This window comes from Betta splendens, chromosome 7, assembly GCF_900634795.4.
Source record: "Betta splendens chromosome 7, fBetSpl5.4, whole genome shotgun sequence".
Lineage (NCBI taxonomy): Eukaryota > Metazoa > Chordata > Actinopteri > Anabantiformes > Osphronemidae > Betta > Betta splendens.
Window position 1 is genome coordinate 3,091,457 of NC_040887.2, and position 21,071 is coordinate 3,112,527.

Genomic DNA, 21,071 nt, shown 5'->3' on the forward strand with positions numbered 1-21,071 from the left:
GCTAAATGAGCATCTCACCACTTGCTGATGAACTCATTGACATTTGTTCTGTCTATCTGATATTATAATGGGGCAGACTGATCCTAAATTGAGCTCCAACAGATTCTCCTGTGGAATCAGTGGTGTATGAGTTTACAATGTGTTATTAAATGTGCTGTAAATATGTATGTAATTTCACTTTTACTTATTTTTTACATGCATATATTATATTTTGTTTGCTCTGTGCAAGTGTGTGTGAGTTCTATGGACCTCTCTTTGTAGTGTTATCTTTAGTATAGTTGAAGTTATCCTGCATAATGATTCTGATGTGCTCAGCCTCAGCACCTGACACCTTTTCTGGCCCTGGTTTCCTCTCCTTGTTGCCAAACACCTACACCTATCCAGCCCGTTCCAATATCTCTTGATTGTAAAGGTGTGAATGAGTGACTCTGCTCTTGATTATTGCTGGCTTAAACCTTAATGTGATCCACGTGAAGGAGGTGGATGATAGTTTTAACCAGTCTTGCTAATGATCAGTATTATCAAACAATAATGTTTTGAAGGCAATTACCTTACTTCCTGTAAAATGTTTTGTGTCTGCCGTGTGCTTAACCAAACTTTCTCGTCAGTAGGGGCGTCTGTTGTCGGCGCACACCATCCGCTTATATTGTGCTTCATCATTTGCAGGCTCGTCGGTGCAACCTTTATCACAGCAAAGTAAAAAGGTAACTTTGCATTTGAGCAGTTTTCAGTTCTGCGGGTTATGACTCTGCAAGTTTAAGTATCTAAATAAATAAGTAAATAAGTAAATATTCATAAAAAACCTTTTTCTAAAAAGGTTTCTACGTCTACTGTTATTGTCAATCAGAGAAATGTGCTGCTCCTTGAGTTGTACAACATACAAATATGACAAGGTTGATGTTTTATTCTGAAAACTACAAAGTTCAAAACAATAACCATTTGACAAATCAACGGTGATACATGATAAAATTGCAGGAAACGGTAATTACACGTGTTAAAACTCCGACATTTTATATCCACAGCAATACAACAAAAAAAAAACAGCAGACTACAATGAAAGACCTCTATGATGCTTTTTGGCAAAATCCACATCCCACTTAGAAGATATCTCTTAAAGAACAATCTCTTTAAGCGCCGACACACAACACATTGTTCTGTACTTCACTTGTTTCAAGTATCTGAGAAGAATGTTACATCTGGTTCAATATAAAACTGCAGGAACAGACACTCAAGTTGCATATGAGCAATGGAGAGCATTTTGTTGCTGATGCATAAAGCACACGTTAAGAAAAACACTCAATCAAAGCCACTGAAAATTAACAAAAATATATACATCCCTGAACAAAAACAGCAACAGAAAAGTAAACAGTAAGAGATGACATTCTGTGTGCTAATGACAATATGAGTAGAGTGCTCGGGTTTCATCAGTCTGTCAGGCTCATTTTATTGTAGCAATCTTTCACACTAGAATTCTACAATTTGAATTTCTTCATATTATTTCTCTCCTGATTTTTCTCACAGTCTCCCATACAAACGTTTAATTCATTATTCTATGAGAATATAGCATTTCTCAATAAATCTGATGGCTTCAGCAGAGTCATATCTGACAAAAGATGACATTAATCACGGGCAGCTAGCTGCAGCTACATACACCACTACTGCTAATTTTTAAAGAGCCGCCCATCGGCAGCTGGGTCTAATGGCTGAGGACCTGTTTTCCTAACCAAATCATGTAGCATATATATAATTATGAACCTGTGGCCACAGCTGTTTGAGTTTTAACCATCTTTACAATCCAAGGCATGGCTAGAAGGGGCAGAACACACTTGGTCTAAAACTCATAGTCCTTTTCAGCCATGTCGATGGCCCAGGCGAACTTCTCTCTCTGGGTTTTGTTGTAGATCTTCTCGATGGGAACGTTCAGTTTCTTGCACCTGCACAGGAGGAAACAGGGAGACGTGTGAATCTGTGAGGAAATCCCATGCAGGAGACCACACTGAGTCAGATGTCGACAAAAATATCAAACGGATTGATTGGCTTTTACATAAGCATAATTGACTCTATAACCCACTCACTGGGGGTCAGTGAAGCTAAGCTAATGGTAAATGGTGAAGGAAGACCTTTTGTTTTGACTGACTTTCTGCCACGGCAGCAGAAGATGTAACAATGACCCAGTAAGTGACTCAGTGACTCAGTAGAGCATGGCTCATACCAGCACAGGCCAGACGCAGGTCGACCTAAATGCACAAACGTTGTGTTGTGAGGTCATCGTTTGTCAAACACTGGTATGGAACAGAGACATTCTTCCTATTGTTACATGTGTTGCACATCCAGCTACGACGTTAACCAGGTTCCCATGCACCGCCTCACAGGCAGCGACCCGTCACTTCTGCCTCACAAACAGGGAACACTGAGCATTGTGCTGGAGAAGGAGGTTCTCCATAAATAGCTGTGGGCTACGGGTCCAGTCCTGTCTGTGTGCCATGGCTCCATCGAGCCACACATCTCCCTCTCAGAGGAAGGAGTGCTTTTGGGGGACGCTCCCTGGCTTTTAGAAACAAAACCCATTGTTCCTCACACTCACGCGCTTTTCTTCCTCTTATTTTCCTCTTTTTTTTTAACATGAGCTGTTCCTTTTCCTACAGTGCAAGAGCATTTCCTGCCTTTCTGTCCCTGAGGTTGAAATGCACCCTGAGCACAGTGGCCCACCCACCCCGAAAAGGCCCAGAACAGGAGGTGGTTCACGCAAGTAAGTGAAGCAAATAGGTGGAGAAGATGAATACCATGCAACGGAGATGCGTGGATCCAGGTAGTTGAGCTTGGAGGTGCCCAGAGCGATCTGCTTGTTCTCCTCCCTGTCTGTGGCCTGCACCTGCAGCTTCATCAGCTGCTCCTCGATCCTCTGGACCGCTTTACGCTTCACCTCCACGGCTCTGGGTGACACAAGAGGCGGAATGAGGAGAAGCGCTGAAACTGAAGCCCGCAGAGAAAAGCGTGACAGCGTCTGGGAGTCGAGGGCTTTGCACTGATAACATCTGTAGCTTTACAGACATCGCATCACATCTGTGGCTCATAACGGATACGAGCGCACGCCTCCTGTTGTGGTTGGCGGCGCTCAGACGTGCTCACTTTTTGCTCCTGTCATCATGGGAAGCCTTGTGATCAGCCTTGGCCGCCTTCAGCTGCTTCCTCGCTGCCGACAACTGACTCTGCTTCTCATCGATCTGCAAAAACACTCTTTGTCACTTTAAGGAACCAACTCGGTCAAACAGAAGGAGAGTCCGACGCTGCGCGCCACCTTCGTCTGCAGGTTTTGCATCGACTTCTCGAACGTTTTGGGGGGAGCTCTCTGGTGGTTGCAGAGGATGGCCACCGCCCGGTTGGCTCGGTTGTAAGACAAGATCTTGGCTGGGATGCTGTCGTCAGCTGATGATACAACGACAACAACACAGCCGGTTAGTAGTTACTGACACCTCAGATCGCTACACGGACGGCTGCAGCTTCTGTGTTTCATGTGATCAGCGCCAGGCTCCGCCGTCACTGGCTTCTGCTATTGGACTGACTTGACGCTGTCACTCACAGCAGGTGAGCTCCTTGAGCTGCTGCTGAAGCGTGATGGAGGCGTTGTAGGTGCGGAACACCTTGGCCGTGAGTCCGTCCATCAGCTCCTGTAGGTGCTTGTTGAGGATAGAAGTCTGCCGGGACACGGGAAGGCAGAGTCAGGGGGATCAAAGGTCCGACACACCAGCTCAGGCCCGTTCACGCGTTAAAGTCTTACGTTCAGTCTGTCGAAGAGGTCGTCCTCGGGCTGTTTGTTCTCCAAAAACAGCTGAAGGTTCTTAAAAACCTGCCAAGAGACGAGCGAGGCTTCATTTAGAGGGTGATGATTGACCTGAAGGCCTCAATGTGGTCTGTCAGTGCGTGCACTGTCACCGTTCCTCCACACGGGGGAGGTTCGCGGTCACTAAATGCCCACATGTCGTCCTCCTCACCCGTTTCTCCACTGGGATCTTGTTGTAGTAGCGGATTGAGTCTTTTCCCAGGAAGTCGAACTCCACCACGTACTCCTGCTCGTCCAGTTTGGGGTAGAGCTTGACGTGCTCCACCCGCAGCGAGCAGCAGCCCACCGTGTCCGCCGTCTCTCCCTCCTCCTTCTCGTTCCCCGCCCTCAGCGCTAACTACGGGAACAGAGCCAAACCTACTAGAAATGCATAGCATAAAGTCACGGCTTGTCAGAAGCTCACTTCTTTTGTAGCATCTCGTTCACCTTGTCGATGAAGTAGAGAGCCACAGCTCTCTGCCTGATCCGCATCTCCTTGGACTTCCAGTCCTCCCTGTACTGTGTGCGGATGCGATCCACGCACTTCTTCAGCCGCCGGGCCGTCTCGTACTTCTGCCAGTCCTTCTCCCCCTGCACACGCACGCACGCACACACGCACGCACACACACACACACACACACACACGCGCACGCACACACACACGCGCACGCACACACACACACACACACACACACACACACACACGCACGCACGCACACACACACACACACACACACGCACGCACACACACACACACACACACGCGCACGCACACACACACGCACGCGCACGCGCACGCACACACACACACACACACCCACGCGCGCACGCACACACACACGCGCACGCACACACACACACACACACACACACACACACACACACACGCGCACGCACACACACACACACACACACACACGCGCAAGCACACACACACACACACACACAAGCATGTTGCCTCCCATCAAACCGGGTTGAGGTGCCGCTGAGCTGGAGGCCTCTCCTCACACCTGCTCATACCTTGATTCTGGAGCTTGGGTTCAGCATGATGTACTTGATGGAGCCCTGGATGTTCTCAGTCCAGGACGCCAGCCAGGTCACCTTGTTGTCGTGGCGGACTTCCTTCCATTTGGTCCCTGGAGGAGGTTTGGGCTGTTTGGAGTCTCTGTGGAGAAGCAGACAGGTCAAGTGCAGCCTGAGCATCTCTCTGGGTGGTGGTTCGCCTCCTGGGTCCCTCTGAGCCTGTGGAGGAGGAGGTTCAAGGCTTTTGAACCTACTTGCTACAGTTGATGATGATGTCCTCGGGTCGGATGCGGCGCTTCAGCATGCCCATCTTCGGATGGTCGCCCCGTCCCCTGAAGAGTCCCGGCGGCTCGATGCGGAAGTTCCCGATCCTCTCCTTGTGGTTGTCCATGATGCAGAAGCCGTACTCCTGGATGAGTCGCTCGTTCTCCTCTTTGATTTTCTACACAGAGTTACACAATCGCGAGAATAAGGTGCGAGTTAGTGCAAAGTCCTGCGCGCCCGCGTGGACCCACCTGCTTCTCCTCTTTCGTCATCTGTTTCCGAGCTTCGGATTGGGCCTTGAAGTACTCGTTCATGTCACTGAAGTCGCACTTGTTCAGGTCAGTGATCTTTGACTTCTCCTCTGACGTCATTTCCTAAAGTAAGAAGCGAAGGAGCATGAGGGATGTCCAGTTTACAAACACGGTTCTAACACTCTTTGAAGCATCAGGCTCTTTTTCTCACCTTCCTCCAGTCTTTGAAAAAGTTCTTCCTGAAGATGTCCTTCGTCGTGTACTCGTGGTCCAGCATCTTGGAAAAAAAAGTGGCGACTTCTTCGGCTGCAGGACTGAGCTTCAAGGGCTTTCCTGCATCAAATAAAGAGGACTTTCTACGCTTGGATACTTGAACACTTAATAATAATATGTTACTATACGTTTGCCACAGACAAACTCACCGTCATAGTAAAATCGGACTTTGTCGGGCAAAGGTTCGTATGGAGGCGCAAACACTGGACCCCTGTGTTCAAGAAAGCGCCATTTGGATCCATCGGTGTATCGCTCCTCCTCCCACCTGATCACCACCAACAAACACAGCACGGCCCGTGAGAGACGCGTTATATGTGAGAACCGGCGACGTCGGGGGTAAATACCATTTCCACTTCTCCTCCTCGTCTTTTTTGGATTTCTTCCCCTCCTTCTTATCTTTTGTCTTCTTTTTGGGCTTAATGTCCTGAAACAGAGCAGAAAACGAAGGCAAACGTCGGACGCTCCAGTGCCACGATATGACAACGCATTCATCAAATGCATGTGAAGAAAGATGCACCTCCTCCTCCTCGTCCTCTTCGTACTCGTGTTTTCTCTTTTGGGCCTTTTTGTCGTGTTCCACCTTCACCTTTTTAAGCTTGTAGTCAAACCTACAACCATAAAACCACAGATAAACTCGCTGAATGCTGCTTTGGGAAGCTGCAGACGGCCAAAGCGGAGGCTTTTTCTAATGATACCCACTCTTGGTCGTCGTACTCTCGTTTGGAGGCCTTGTTGTGTTGAGGAGACGGATAGAAGCCGTTGTCGTCCTCAAGCTCGCTCTTAATGACGAGAGGACTTCTGTCTCTGAGTGTGTCAAAGAAGTAGATGTTAGTAAAGCAATAATCAGCACCCGACAAACATACGGCTGCAGATTCCTTTTTAATCACCTGACGTATCCATTTTCTTTCTCTTTTTTCGGCTTGTCGTGGGTTAATTTGATCTATGAGAAAGGGCACACAGTTAGAAAACGCGGCTGTGGCCTTTGATGGAAGACAGACGGCAGCGGACCGACCTTCTCCTCCTTCCTCTTCTCCTTCTCTTTGTGTTTCTCCCTGTGCTTGTCTGAGCCGCTGTTGCTGTGCTTCAGCCTCTCTTTGTCCTTGTGTTTCTTCTCCGAGTGCTCCTTGTACTCGCTGCAACACAGAAGCCGCGGGGGTCAAAGGTCAAGTGCGAGCGGCCACCAGCAGCGTGAGCGCAGCCGTTGCCGAGGTAAAATGACTGCTGTGGACGGCTGCCAATAAAAGTGGCCAAAGCGAGAGTCTTCCAGCTCCTACGTTTGTCAGCCAGTCAAAATAAAATCATAGCAAATGTTCTACTGTGGTTCAAATTACAAACGCTCTCCAGATGGCATTCACTCCAGTGGATTTCTGGGACTCCTCCTAATGTTTGCTCGCTGATTTAGGCTGGTTCCTATTAAACGCAGTACAGTCTGTGACTCCATGATTTATATAGATACGTTGAACCGCATTATTATACTATTCTGCTTTGAGGACTGGTCCAAGTGTTGGATGTGGCTTTCTTAAAGGCCGAGAGAATCCTACCTGTTGCTGTGCTTCAGTTTCTCTCGCTCCTTGTCTTTCTTGTGGTCTTTGTGTCGATGTTCCTTGTCTTTGTGCTTGTCTTTATGTTTGTGAGTGTCTGTGATTTGAAGGAGAATAAGAACCAATTAGCGGCATTAAAGACATCTCCCCCGAAGTAAATGTATAGAAATAATTTTTCCTGAGTGGAAAACATACCCTGCATTTCTTGTGACCACACGGATCATATGTAAGACAATGCACCCCTGGTCACAGTCGTAAGGTCAGGTCTTTGCTCTCATAGTCACTAGAATAATATTTCCCGCATTTCTTGCTGTTTTGTAGCTTCTCTACATTTTGGGCATAGTTGCAGTTCCATTTTTTCCGATGATTGGCTATGGATCCTGCCTAAACCTAACATTTCAGTCAGAGGCCTTCTGCTAAACCAGACACAGCAGGACAGATATGAGCCCGGGCGCCACAGCAGACACGGCACAAAATAGAGGAACTGTAATAAAGACAGCACAAGATGCAGGTTGGACTGAGCCCTGGCTCCTGCCAACCAACAGTCCTGTTGATATTTGACTTATACCATCATCTTCCAGGAAAATGATGATAATCCATTCCATAATCCAAAGAATTTCCCCACTGTGGGATTAAAAAAGTCATTTAAAAACACCAGTAAGTTGATTTCTTTTATTATCCTTCACATAATACACTGATCCCTTTAGCTGGTGGCTGCCATGACGCTCCTTAGTGTTACCACATATGACTATAACAACAAATCCCACAGTATCCATCACATCTAATACCAGTAGTCAGTGATGAGCCTGTTTTTCCTGACAGCCTCCTCTGATGGACCAGGTTCGGCTTGATCGTCACCTCGTGGCTCCCCGCTGTCATGGCAGTTTAATAACGCAGTTGGCCGCTATTGTCGGAACATGAACGTAAATCCCAGGTAGACGCACCATTTCCTGACTGACGCCCCGTCACGTCAGCTCAGGCGGCGAAATGAGAGCAAGTGCGCTCAACTTTGCAGCGAAACAGCGCGGGGGCTGTCATTGGTGCCGAGCCGCCCGTTAACGCGTCGGCTTTTCCTCGCGCAGCGCAACTTTGCGTGTCCTCGACCCAAAGTTTCACGCCGCCGCGCGAGCCTTGCCCGACGGACGGGCGGATCAACGTCCGCCGATGGGGACGGAGGCAGGGCGCAGCTGGCGGCCGGACGCGTGCGGACGCGGGCGGCGGCACCGGCGCTCGCCCGCCTCCATATCGCGGCAGACCGTCGGCTCGCCCGTCGCTGCCTGCTACGTACAGAAAAAGAAAATGGCGCAGAGACTAAGTCCTCAGCCCCAATCCTGCCACTTTCGGCTCCAAAATTCGTGGCGATTGCACGCACACATCAGCACAGCGAAGCATGCAAAATAAGCACGACGCCAGCGCCTGCAGGAAAAGCCGCCCGGGTTGAACGAACGAGGCTCGGAAGTGCACGTTAGAGACCCTCTTTTTGAACAATAGCCGCAAGAGAGTGGAGGAGAAGGGACTTAGTCTCTGGGACGCCATTTCTGTCCTTTAAAAACTAACAGTAGACATATCACGATTACTACTGGAAATCAGAGTCAGTGTGGAAAACATCAGCATCAGAGGACCTACCACTTCCTTTAGATCCAGAATTGACCTGGGAATTTAGAGAAAAAACGTTTTTAATATTTCAATTTTGGAAATGCCGGTAGCTCAGTTATTCAAGTTTCATTTGACATACAAACGCACCATGGACGTGGGTTTATCCTGCTACAATTACATAAATCCTCCACATCATAAGAAAGTTTTGACTGATAGGACAAAGGGTGCAACATAACTTATAGCAGGTAACGATTCGCAAGCGTTATTGTAAATATCGACGGTTATTATTATTATAATAACACTATGTCTGTTATTGCCAAGATATTCATAGGAACTGATGTAAAAAAACACGATTTGTGGCCAAAGATGTACCTGAGAGTCTCCACGTCCATGATCTCCGCTCATTGTCAAGTTGCTTTTGTTTGTAAAACAGGTGAAGTTATCACAGCAGACAGCTGTTCAGGATGTGAGAGCTCGAGATGCGTGGTTCAGGGAAACCTCAGTGACAGACTGGAATGGAGTCCCGACGCGTTCTCACTGCGCATGCTCACACGAACGGCACTGAAAACACTCTGGACCACTATCAAAATATCAAACCAGGTTCAGAGAGAATACACGAGCCAACAGGACCCAACCGGACCCGGAACACGAAAGGTTCGGGTGGACCTGCAATCTTCAATTCACACGTAAAAAGCTGCGTGTACATAATCAACTGTAACACGACTGTTCTCTAAGCAAATTACTTATAATAATTAGAAATATAATAGGTGTATAAAATATAATTCGGACATAAATCTGCTATTTAAAGTTTCCTATTACATAATCTCTTAAGTAACAACGTTATAATCACGCAAGGTTACTTTAGTTCAACATTTATGACAATGACAGCTAAAGAGGTTGTTTGGAAAAAAGGATGGAAGGATGTTGGAAACGGAACCAGCTGATTGCTCTGGTCCGCCAGCACGCAGCATCAGTTCAGGGTAAGTTCCAGGAAAGCTTTTAAGATTTTAAAATGCATTGGAATTTGGGGAACATTGAAATAAAGCATTGCCAAAATCTGTTGTGATTTTTCAAGTGTTCTAGAGTTTTATTCTATTTATGGTTGTTTATAATAGGAAGCAAGTAGGAAAAAAGATGCTCTTTACACTGAAAAAGGTTCTGTTATTTATTATTTTACACAGCTTGTTCACAACATTGCTCTATACCAAACCTAAACAACAGTAAGAGCTGAGCATTTCTGCCTCATCTGTTTTTAGTTTCTATCTAAAATTAACCTCTTTCACTCCGGTTCAATTTTTCTATAGTACTTAATGCAGAACTGGGACGAATTAAAAAGATTTGAAAATAAATCTTTGGCCATTAAGAAAATGCATGAACCATAATACACAGTTTCACAGATCAAAAGCAGTAGAAAATTTAATTCAGTTTTACAGCATAATTATACAATCATGACGAGCTCTATTATCAGTCTTCACATGATTAATCCAGCATTAATATAAAAAGCACATTCACACAAACACTGTATGCACACGTTCTACCTACAATCTCCATGATAGCACGAGCAAACTGATACCATATACCGTATATTTTTTTTAAAACAATCTGTACATGGTTTTCTCCTGCAATGAAAATTCATAATCCGGGCCAGGGAAACCAATATCAACCGATTCACAGCAGAAAAAACCCTAAAACATTTACAGTACAGTTCACAGGTCGCCACAGTTGCGCCTATTTAGACTTCCTTCGTTTGGCTTGGGTGGGGCTTGCTCCAGTTTCTGTGCAGAAGTATAGAGGTGCATTAGGGAGAGGTGGTAATGGCATATGCATAGCTTAGGCATAGTGGCAGATGCCTCTCTACCTTTTACAGCAGCGCTGGTTCCAGGCCTCACTGACCGCTTCCTAATGCCACTCTCTGCTATCGGCTCCTCGTCCACCTCCTTCTCTGCCCGAGAGCTGCGTCTGCTCGGTCCCTTGGGCTTCTCCACCGGAGCTCTGCAAGAACCAGATAGAAAGACAAACGCAGAAGGAGGGACAACACAAAGGTGCGTTACCAATCATGATAGGGTGCGAGTTAACTCTGCTCTACTCAGAAAGGTAATACCACTCAGGACTGCTGTTTTTCCTCGTCTACCACAGATACTGTCCGTCTTCATCCCGACAGCATCCACTACGTCAACTGCTCATGATCACTGCTCATGTTTTGGCAGCGCCAACATGTTAAAATACATACCTTGGGACTAAGTTGATGGGCGCCTTTCTTTTCTTTGCCCATCTGTGATAGAAGTGGAAAAACAGCGGTAAACTATAAACTGTGCTGAACAACATGGCTTGACCCCTGCCCCCATTAATAACAACCCCTAGGAAAGGAGATGTGGAGATTGCGCTGAGTGGAATAGTACAATTTGCTCTGTGATTGGCACCGCTGTTCTTTTTGTTTGAACTTCCAACATGCATTAGTATTTTTGGATTGTTGCATGCTAATTGTACATACCAAGTGCTGACGCCCCGCGGCCAACCTTCACCAAGAAAATGAACGCCCTGACTCTCAGCAGAAGTGTCTAAACATTTCTCCATCAAGTGCATGGTGTCTTAACGCTAGGGCAAGTTTTTATAGATCAATAGTAAGAGACACCTTTATAAACCCACCACGTAAAGCATTAAGCAGCCACTTAGCAGAAAGCATGAACAAAATGAACAGAAATATGATGAGAAATCTTACCCTTGGTCTGACCCTGTTGCAATCTCTTCACCTGAAAAGAACAAAAAGAACATAGACATGGAATTATTTCTCTGCCATGTGATTTTTTTTGAAATTACCTATAAAATTAAGAGTTTCCAGTTAATACACTAAGCAACCATTAAAACCAGGAGGACCACACATACCAGGCTTCTCACTGGAAACTTCCTGTGACTGTGGGACATCTGGATGAGAAGAAAACCATTAAAATTGTCCCCAAGCCAGAGAAAGTGCGTTTTTAGTTGTGCGTTTAGTTGCTCATCTACCTGGGGAAGGATGCATGATTTGAGTGGTTGTTGCAGCTGGCTGTAATGGTGACTCCATCGCTGGAATCTCAGGCTGAGTTGGTGGCGCTCCACTGGGGTTAGGTGCTGTAGAGGGTGTGGTGGAGGCATTGTCCTGAACAGGCCCGGCTGCAGCAACAATTGGAACAACGGACGGTACAGGAGTCTGTAGGGGAGCAGCTGTAGAAAGCAAAGTAGGAGAGGAGATAGCAGTGCCAACTCCAGTGACGGGAGACAGCTGAGACGCCTGAGATGAGCTTGGGATTGATACGGGTGCAGGAACTGGAGTAACGATCTGAGTAGGAACAGCAACCTGGCCAGAGGTTGTAGAGACTGCAGGTGGAGTAAAGTTTGGGGCAGCAGTAGTTCGGGGAACTTGTGATTCAGTCTGAACGGCAGGACTAGCAGGAGGATGACAGACCTGTGCTGGTGCAGCTCCAGTGGACCCCTGTACAGGCCTATCTACAGGGCTCAGCTGGGACTCGGCTGTAGCAGCCTGTGCAGATTTGCTTTTCATCTGGGCAGTGGGAGATGATGATATGGAGCTCTTCCAAGTGGTGTTCACAGTCCCAGGACTAGAGCAGGGTGGAGGAGAAGCCAGGGGTGGCTGAAAGGGGGATGACGCTGAAGGGCTAGGATGGGGAGAAGGTTGTTGGACTGGGGGACTAGACTTCTGAGTTGCCTCACCAAAATGTTCTGTTTTGAGAGCTCCTGGATTAATCTCCTGCATAGGTGGTAGAGAACCAAGTGGCCCTGATGAGGAAACATTGGTTGTAATATTGACCTGTCCAACAGCACTTCTGGCAGGCTGGGTGTTGGTCACATTGACCCCTGAGGACTGGGTGGAGCTTTGGGCAGGAGGAAGTTGGAGGTTTGTAGTGGACACTTGGATCGGCCCCACCACAGTGACTGGCTGTGATACCACTGTGGTATTGGGAGCCACAGATGCACTAGGGACCTGAAAAATTGAGTTGATAAATACAGGCGTGGTAGTGATGTACTGAGGAGGTCGGGACACAGGGGTCTGCTGCCTGATGTCTTGAGGTCTAATGTTCTTGTTAGGAACAGCTACCACGGTGGACACCATGGATGTGGGAACCTGGGAAGTAGTTGCCGATGTGATTGGGTTAGAGGTGACAAACACAGTAATCTGGTTTGGGGAAATTGTGCCAGATGAAGCAGGGATCTGAATGACTGAGTGGACACTGGTCACTGGTTTGGGACTAGGGCTTGGTTTTAGAGATGAACTGGATGGGTTTAAAGTAGAGCTAGAGTTAGAAGTACTTACGGTAGGGGCAGAACTATTCTGACCAGAAGTGACCTGGCTGGGGCTTACACTGGGGGTTGCATTAGTGTTACTATTTGGGAGGCTGCAAAGAGTAGCTGCTGGGTTTACACTACCACTGGGATTGACACCAAGATTGAAGTTGGGGTTTTGATTAAGACTAGGGGTCGTACTGGAATTCACCCTAGTGCTAGCATGCACGTTGGGAAGTATAGAGGGCTGCAAGTTAGGACTGCTGGTTGGAACTGGAACAGAGGGTCTGGCTTTCGCCTCGGATTCGTTCATATTGGCAGTAGTAGAGACGGAGGCTGGCACGTCTACACTGTGGACTGGTCTATCTGTTTCCAAAGCAGACTTGGGACTTTCCTTTCCCATGACAGCAGGATTACTGGGTCGAGGAGGCATGTTTGAGAGGCCAGAGTTATCCAGTAACTGGTTGAGTGACGTTGGAGCTGCCCTCAGAGCAGGAGAGGCTTCGGAGTCCTGAACGGGTGCTGTCTGAGAAGGTTGTCTATCTAGTGAATCAGCCTGTTGATCCAAGTCAGGTTTAGAATGCTGAGGCGGGTGGAAACGAGGACTTGCCATTCTTGGAGCAGGTAACTCCCGTAAAGGTTGTGACTGAGGTTGGGGCTGAGCCATCTGTCGCTGCTCCAATGTCATCATTCCCTGACTTTCTCGGACCCCCTCAGCAGGGTTGCCTTGAGTTCCATGGAAAGAGCTCTGAGTCTGCTGTCCCTCCATGGCCCCACTCACTTGTGAAGGTGCAGATGCTGGAGCTGAGTTTACTACATTAGGGCTGAGCATCATGGTTTGCCCCTGGGGGTTGACCAACTGCTGCTGTTGGGGAGGACCCGTGATAGAATTCTTTGTTCCCTTTTGCCTTCCCGGACTTGGTGTTGCTGACTTGCGGCTGGATGCTGGACTTGACCTCCGACTATTACTGGGGCTTGCTCTCTTACTCTGGCCTCCTGGTTGCTTGTCCTGTTTAGCACCTGTATTGGCTGCCCCAGTGCCAGCAGAGAAGGACTGTTGACTGTTGTTAGTGTTATTTCCACCTGTACTGCCATTGTTGCTGTTGCCAGGTAAAGTTAAGTTAGGGGGGGCCTGCCCAATGGCTTTCAGAGTTGTTGGGTTGAGACCTTGCTGGTCAAATCCCCTGTTTAGGTTTGGCTGCCTTGGAGGCAGAGGAATGTTGATTTTAGGTGGGAACAGACCTGCAATAGATGCATTTAGCCTCTCAGGCGAAAGGTTAATTTCTGAGGGCTCTGTGCTAGGTGGACGATTAGTTGGAGTAAGAGGGTGGTGGTAAGGCCTGGGGCTGGCTCGGTTGGGGGTTTTAGGCCTGGAGCTCGGTGAGGTTGTGGGGACATTGGGGAAGTGAATGCCTGGCAAAGGACCTCCTTGTTGTGGTTGTGATGGTAATTGCTGCTGGGGACTGGCTCCAGTGTGTGGAGGCATTGGTGATGGACCAGGACCTGGTTTCATCATGTGCGTGTTGGAACTCTGATTGGCCATGATCTGTTGGGTCCCATTGCCAGGCTGCACACCCATTTCTGAGCAAATGGCTCTGTCTTGTTTTTGGTGGGCTCCTGCTAAAGCCTCTTCTGCTCCAGTACCCTGGGGACCCTGCCCAACCTCAGGATGTGACATTCTTCTTGCATTGCCTGCAAGCTAGAAGGGAGAGGAAAAAATGTATACAAACAGTCATTAAATGTGTCCATGTAATGAGTGCACGTGCCATATCTGACTTCCCTTACCTGTGGGTTTACCATCAGGGGCATCCCTCTGCCTTTGTCAGGTGACGGGGGTACACCTCCATGCCCCTGAAGGCTGATCATAACAGGAACATTTCCTGGCTGCGAAATAGGTTGTCGTTGCACCTCAGCTGGATTTGGCATGCCTCGAGGAGGGAGTTGCCCTCCAGGTGGAATGGACATGCGACTCTTATTCTGTTCCTGCTGCATTTTTATCATCATCATCATCTGCTGCTGCTGCTGCTGTTAAAACACAGTAACAACAATGAACAGTCTGTACTGAGCTCAAACATCACCAATACCAATGCACTTAATCATAGTACCTGTGGTTGCAGGTGTGGCTGTTGATTTTGCTGCTGCAGTGGATGAGGATGCATCTGGGGCTGGACCTGACCGGTCTGTGGCCCTGTCATCCCTTGTTGGCCTTGAGCATTCTGGAGACCCTGCATCTGCATTTGTTGCATCTGCTGCTGCTGCTGCATCTGTTGTTGTTGTTGTTGTATTTGGTGTTGCTGCATCTGCTGTATCTGTTGCTGCTGCTGTATCTGTTGGTGCTGCTGCATCTGCTGCTGTTGTATCTGTTGTTGCTGCTGCTGTATCTGTTGCTGTATCTGCTGCTGTTGCATGTGCTGCATTTGTTGTTGCTGCTGCTGCTGTTGTTGTTGTTGCTGCTGCTGCTGCTGTTGCTGTTGTTGTTGTTGCTGCTGCTGCTGCTGCTGTTGTTGTTGTTGTTGTTGCTGCTGCTGCTGTTGCTGCTGCTGTTGCATAAACTGCATGGGTACTTGCTGCAATACTCTCTGGTCTCCAGATTGAGCAGAGAAGCCTAAGTTGAGTGTAGAGAGGAACATTTTCACAAAACAACAGTGCTAAAAAAACAAGACTACAAAACCGCAACTATTTACTTTTATAAACATTTTGCTATTTACCTGCAGGTCTGTTGGCAAAGTCAGGGTGTTTTGGACCAGAGTTATCTAAAGCTAAACTTTGATCATCATGCAGCTCAGAATCCTCCATGCCAGCAGCCACATCGAGACCACTGAGAAGTAACCAATGAAGCTGAATTAAACCATTGATAAAATCTACATAAACTGTGCACCATAGGAAAAAAAAAACGTACCCAGGCCCTTCTGCTGGTGGTTGTCCCTCTCCCTCTTTGGCCTTCTTCTTGCGAGCTGGTTTCTTCTTTTTGGGTTTGGCCTGATTGCCTCCCCCTGCTCCTTGTTTACCCCCTGGCCCAAATTGACTAGCAGAGATATCACTCTGCAACAGGTTTACAAGCAGTGGGCTAGTCAATGTAACATCCTTATTAACAGGATAGCCTGGCTGTCCACAAGGTGCCCCAATTGGCATTTGACCGGGGAACTGTGAATTAAAGTTCATGTTGTGGCCTGCAAAGTGGCCATTCCCCATCTGCATGTGTTGAGGACCTCCCATCATGCCTTGCTGCTGCTGTGCCTGCATATCCGGGACCATCTGTTGAACCCCCAAGTCCCCTGTCCCACTACTGGGATCTCCCATTGGATGTGGGTGTTGTTGAGCTGCCTGTTGTTGTTGCTGCTGCTGCAACATGGCCTGCTGCTGCTGCTGTTGTTGTTGTTGTTGTTTCTGCTGCTGTAACTGTTGCTGTTGTAACTGTTGTTGGATAAGTGTGTGACCAGCGGAAAGCCTCATCTGCTGCCCATGCACGCCCAAACCTTGATTAGGATTGCCACTAACTGGAACCTGCTGAGGTTGTTGCTGGTTCAGCTGCTGATGTTGTTGTTGTTGTTGCTGCTGCTGCTGCTGCAGCAACTGTTGTTGTTGCTGTAACTGTTGTTGTTGCTGAAGCTGAGCTAATTGTTGTTGCTGCTGCTGCTGCTGTGGAGTCATCTGCTGTGGGCCAACTGGGCCCTGAAACTGAGACATATTACCAGGAACATTTGGAGAAGGGCCACGCATTATCTGACTGGGCATGACTCCTGCTGGAATCTTGCCCCCAAATTGGGGTTTGTTGCCTTGCATCTGCGTGGCAACCATTTGCTCCATCATGGAGGTTTGTTGCTGCTGCATAAGCATGGCCGGGTGCCCTTGGCCTCCAACCATCTGACCCTGCCCATGCATCACCCCCTGGCCTTGCTGAGGCATCATCTGCTTAGGTGGGGTCATCCCTCCCCTCTGCCCTTGACTGAGAGGCCTTGAGAGAACAGTTTGACCTCCCCCCTGGCCTTGAACCATCTGGCTTGGGGAAGAGGGCACGGGCTGGGCCTGATGCTGGAGGCCCATCATCTGGGTCTGGAGGCCAGGCTGTTGCGGGCCCATACTAGGCCCAGCGGGTGTACCAGTAGGCGGCCCCGGCATGTTACTCTGTACACCCATAACATTGGGTTGGGCATGAGATGGACCCTGCATTGTGTTTGATGTTGAGCCCGGCGTCTGAGCTCCTGAAAAGAAAGAAAAACAAAAGCAAGTTACATTTGCAACAGATAAACATTTATGTTCTTTGCTAGATCCACATAAGCTATGATATATCCAATTTGCACATGTTTACATTCTTCATGTGAACAATAGCGACAAAACATGTCTGATACTCAATGAGTTGATTCTTTTTTACATTGGCTGATGATCCGGTGCGCTTAAAAAAATAACACCATGAGAAGTATTTTAAGATATTACAGTCAAATCATAATATTATAATACCAGAATATGTGATATGACCATCACATCCTAAATTAATTAATAACATACCAATAAACACCAAATGCAACTTAACTGCTTTGTCCAGAAAACACAAAAATGACATGTTCCTAAGATATTAACTGAAAAGTCTCAAGTTTTTTTAGAAGCTTTACCTGGGTGAGTTATCACTTGGTTGCTCTGTAGCTGCTGAGGGGCTCCTCCACCAGGTGTACCTGGAGTGCTGGCACTCACCTGACCTTGGACAAAGTTTTGGGGAGGAAAACCCATAGGACGCTTAGGCATGCCTAAAAGTAGAGTTTAAAAAAAGTGTTATCTTAGCCATTGTATTAATAAATTTAACAGGACATTTTGGCCATTTCCACTTAAAACCCACTTTTTAATTTTAGGAAAATTCTAAAGAATAGTAACCCACCAGTGTGAACTTGAGCCCCAGGCTGTCCATGTTGGGGCATTCCCATGAATCCTTGTTGCATGTTAGCCTGTTGGTTAAGGGCTGCTCTTCCTGGTGAACCAACACCCTGGGGGAACCCCTGTGGAGTTGTAGGTCTCTGAGCCATCATAGGAGGAGTTCCAGGTGAACCCTGCTGAAAAGGAGATGAGGAAGAACCAGGGGACTTTGCAGTAAGGTTGCCCTGTGGTCCAGATGTTGATGGAAGCTGTGGAGGAGGCCTGGGTGGTCCTGCAACACCAGCAGGGCCAGCCTGTGGTCCTTTGGGCTGGGGGGCAGCAAACTGGCCCATTCCTGTCTGTTGTTGTTGCTGTAATTGTCCTGGCCCTATGGCATTGAATACCTGCCCAGCCTGCTGGCTGCCAAATGGATAAGGGGGTGGAGGGTGACTAGGTGTCTGAACTGAGGCAAGGGAGGGTGGACGAACCATTTGGTTTTGGGGTGGAGGTTTTCTCCAAGCAGGTCCCACTTGAGGACCTTGTGGTCCCTGGAGGACACCAGATGGCATCTGGTTCCAACCAGGATGACCAGCCATCTGGCCTTGCGGGTTGAATGGAGGACGAGGGCCAAGCTGGGAGAGCTGAGCTTGCTGTTGGGCCTGTTGTTGCTGGTGATGCTGCTGTTGAAGTTGCAGCGCAGCAGGGTTGAATGGTCTCCCAGCCTGCAGAGCCTGCATGTGATGGGCAGCCTGAGGTGGCATAGAAACTGAGCTGTGGGGACCAATTTGTTGATGTTGAAGTGACTGTTGTTGTGGAACTGACATTCCTTGCATCATTGGATCCATTACTTCTGAGACAAAGGAAGATCAATGCATTACATAATCGAAATTGTCTTTTTTATCATTTGTCACAACAGGAAACAAGTTCTAAACCTGTCTGTGAAGGTGGCCTTTGAGCTCGCGGATGCATCTGTCCACTGCTGCCTGGGAGCATAGCCTGACCAGCCATTCCAGGATCAGCAGGAACCATAGCTGGATTAGCCATCCTTACCCCTCCTTTTGAAATAAAAAAAATATTCAGTGCATTCATCAAATTTTTAGTCTGTACATCCTTTTACTGCAAAATTAATATGTACTTGTAGACAGATACCTGGACCAGGCTGACCTGGAAAGCCAACATCCATTCTCATCTGACCTTGTGCTCCCATTGGTCCATTTACTCTGACGTCTTGTCCTCTATTTGGTCCCATAGCCACATTGATGGCTCCTTCCCCTGAACATTAGGAGAAAAACTCCACAATAAATATTTACCAATCTGCATTCTTGACAGGCAATAGTGGTAAAAAAGAGAAAGAATGTTACCTTCTATTTGCACAGAGAGAATCCCCAGTTCTCTAAGCTGCTGCTGATTGTTCTGGGCCAAGAGTCTAAGTCGCTCAGCAGCATCCCGAGGAATGTTGAAGGTAACTCGCACACTGTTCCACGGCTCCACATGCTGAGGCTGTAGCCTCTCAGACCCTAAAAGATAGTGAATAATTACAGGTTGGAATTAAAAATAATGCAGAATGAAAAACAATATCTAAAAAAAGAAATAATAAGGAAAGAGCAAAATGGGAACTATAGTTTCAAAATCATGGATGAAAATCATGATGAAGTTTAAACAAAGTCTGAAGAAAGCAAATATACCACATAGTCCCAGTTTATTTAACAAAAACAAGAGATACAAGTTAAAACAAAAACTAACCCATATCAAGCATGTTTGGTATTCTATTGAGGATAATGTCCAGTTTTTGTGTGAAGTCCTCATCATCCATGCTGCCTTGAAAAGCAACAAAAACTGTAAAATCCTCTCCATGCCTGTCTTCTTCAGTAGCATCATGTATGTTGACTTGCTCCACTTCTGTTATTCTGCCCTCTTGGCAACTGTCAGCATCCTCTCCTGCATCATCCCCCACGCCAGAGTCCCTGTCGGAGTCATTATCAGCTTCTAGGTACTTCATCCTCTGCGACTGCTCAGGTGGAGTGTGTCGATCTGCCATGCTCCCCTCTTACCAGGAGTGGCGTTTGAAGCGTTTCATGCTGAAAAGCCACACAACAGAGACGCGTCTCATTAGTCCATCCTATGAGCCACTACTGTCAGGAAACGACGAACGATGTTGAGGAGGGTGCAGATGTTGTTGCCTTTAAATTAGACCAAAGCCCGGATAAACAAGTAGCTACACGAGGTCACACAATGTCAAACATGAAACGTGACTTTCAGTAAATCAACAATAAAGCTAGCGTTAAGTTACATACACCTGCATGTGACGTCACCACGACCAGGGATGCTAAACTTTGACACCTATCGGAAAAAAACGCTCAAAAATACCGCGGGGGGCAAAATATATTTTGTTTCGTTCCATTCGTGTTAATATGACATAACCCGTATTAATCCGCTGTCATTTACGGTGAGCAGCTTGCTGAACGATAACAGGGTCGGCCCTGCAGGAACACGGGCCTAAACGCAGGCTAACATTATGTGAGCGATCAAATTCGGCAGATTGTGCACACATATGCAGCGTTGTGTCCCTGTGCATCTTCATACAGATATGAACATTACACTGAACTGAAATGGACGCGTCTATAGCCGCTCCACACTGTGATATACGCTACGGTGAAATTTACGTAAAGGCGGTTCCTGCTGACTTCTCCGGTTAGCGAATGCTAACTGTTAGCTGGGAAACACTGCAGGTAATTCAGGGTGAATTCACTGGAACACAACTCCTTAGTTTCCCGGTTCGTTAGCTTCAACTTAGTATACACAATAAACAGCAATCTAAGCATGACAATACGAAAATCCTTACCACATAGATTCATTTGAAATTAGGTTTAACCAGTCGACATCAGCTAGCCAGATTAGCTAACAAAACATGAATCACAAGCAAGAACCGATGTCAAGGGACTAGAAGGAAACCCACTTCCGATGGCGCCTTCCAAAATAAGGCCGCCGGCTTTTATTTTGTAATGCAGTAGATGCTTTGCGTAACATTGAGGAAAACAAAACGTAACCTATGCAAAAGCAAAGCACTCCACGTGTCATTTGCATCCTAATAATACAAGCAACAGACTCTTTATGCAGTTCCTACCTTTATATTTAGTACATTTACAAACAGGAAACTATAGGGTATAGTCTATGAATGAT

At 47.3% G+C, this 21,071-nt stretch overlaps 2 protein-coding genes across 7 annotated transcripts; both read right to left on the reverse strand.

The window, feature by feature from the left end:
* Nucleotides 1-888: 888 nt before the first annotated feature.
* Nucleotides 889-9,301, reverse strand: top1b (DNA topoisomerase Ib). Of its 3 annotated transcripts, XM_029157106.3 has the most exons (21): nt 9,141-9,301; nt 8,799-8,823; nt 7,173-7,269; nt 6,644-6,764; nt 6,519-6,571; nt 6,331-6,435; nt 6,149-6,239; nt 5,976-6,055; nt 5,781-5,896; nt 5,570-5,691; nt 5,359-5,481; nt 5,098-5,285; nt 4,841-4,985; nt 4,268-4,411; nt 3,993-4,178; nt 3,779-3,847; nt 3,581-3,695; nt 3,299-3,426; nt 3,130-3,224; nt 2,784-2,933; nt 889-1,934 (listed from the first exon to the last, which is right to left on the reverse strand). In XM_029157106.3, exons 1-21 carry the CDS (start codon nt 9,171-9,173, stop codon nt 1,832-1,834), a joined length of 2,289 nt encoding a protein of 762 aa, XP_029012939.1. In that variant the 5' UTR covers nt 9,174-9,301; the 3' UTR covers nt 889-1,831. The 3 variants fall into 3 exon arrangements, with proteins under 3 accessions (XP_029012939.1, XP_055366039.1, XP_029012940.1); XM_055510064.1 differs by lacking the exons at nt 8,799-8,823; nt 9,141-9,301 and adding an exon at nt 7,961-8,784; XM_029157107.3 differs by lacking the exons at nt 8,799-8,823; nt 9,141-9,301 and adding an exon at nt 7,368-7,954.
* Nucleotides 9,302-9,919: 618 nt separating this feature from the next.
* Nucleotides 9,920-20,872, reverse strand: ncoa6 (nuclear receptor coactivator 6). Of its 4 annotated transcripts, none has more exons than XM_055510061.1 (17): nt 20,734-20,872; nt 19,635-19,969; nt 19,253-19,408; nt 19,041-19,163; nt 18,824-18,946; nt 17,917-18,738; nt 17,657-17,788; nt 15,946-17,248; nt 15,755-15,864; nt 15,152-15,651; nt 14,832-15,071; nt 11,772-14,745; nt 11,652-11,690; nt 11,488-11,518; nt 10,999-11,040; nt 10,627-10,760; nt 9,920-10,543 (listed from the first exon to the last, which is right to left on the reverse strand). In XM_055510061.1, the coding sequence occupies exons 2-17, from the start codon at nt 19,927-19,929 to the stop codon at nt 10,497-10,499; spliced, it is 7,071 nt and encodes a 2,356-aa protein (XP_055366036.1). In that variant the 5' UTR covers nt 19,930-19,969; nt 20,734-20,872; the 3' UTR covers nt 9,920-10,496. The 4 variants fall into 4 exon arrangements, with proteins under 4 accessions (XP_055366036.1, XP_055366037.1, XP_029012230.1 ...); XM_055510062.1 differs by having other exon boundaries at nt 14,832-15,068; nt 17,917-18,741; XM_029156397.2 differs by having other exon boundaries at nt 17,917-18,741.
* Between the last annotated feature and the right edge of the window lie 199 nt (nt 20,873-21,071).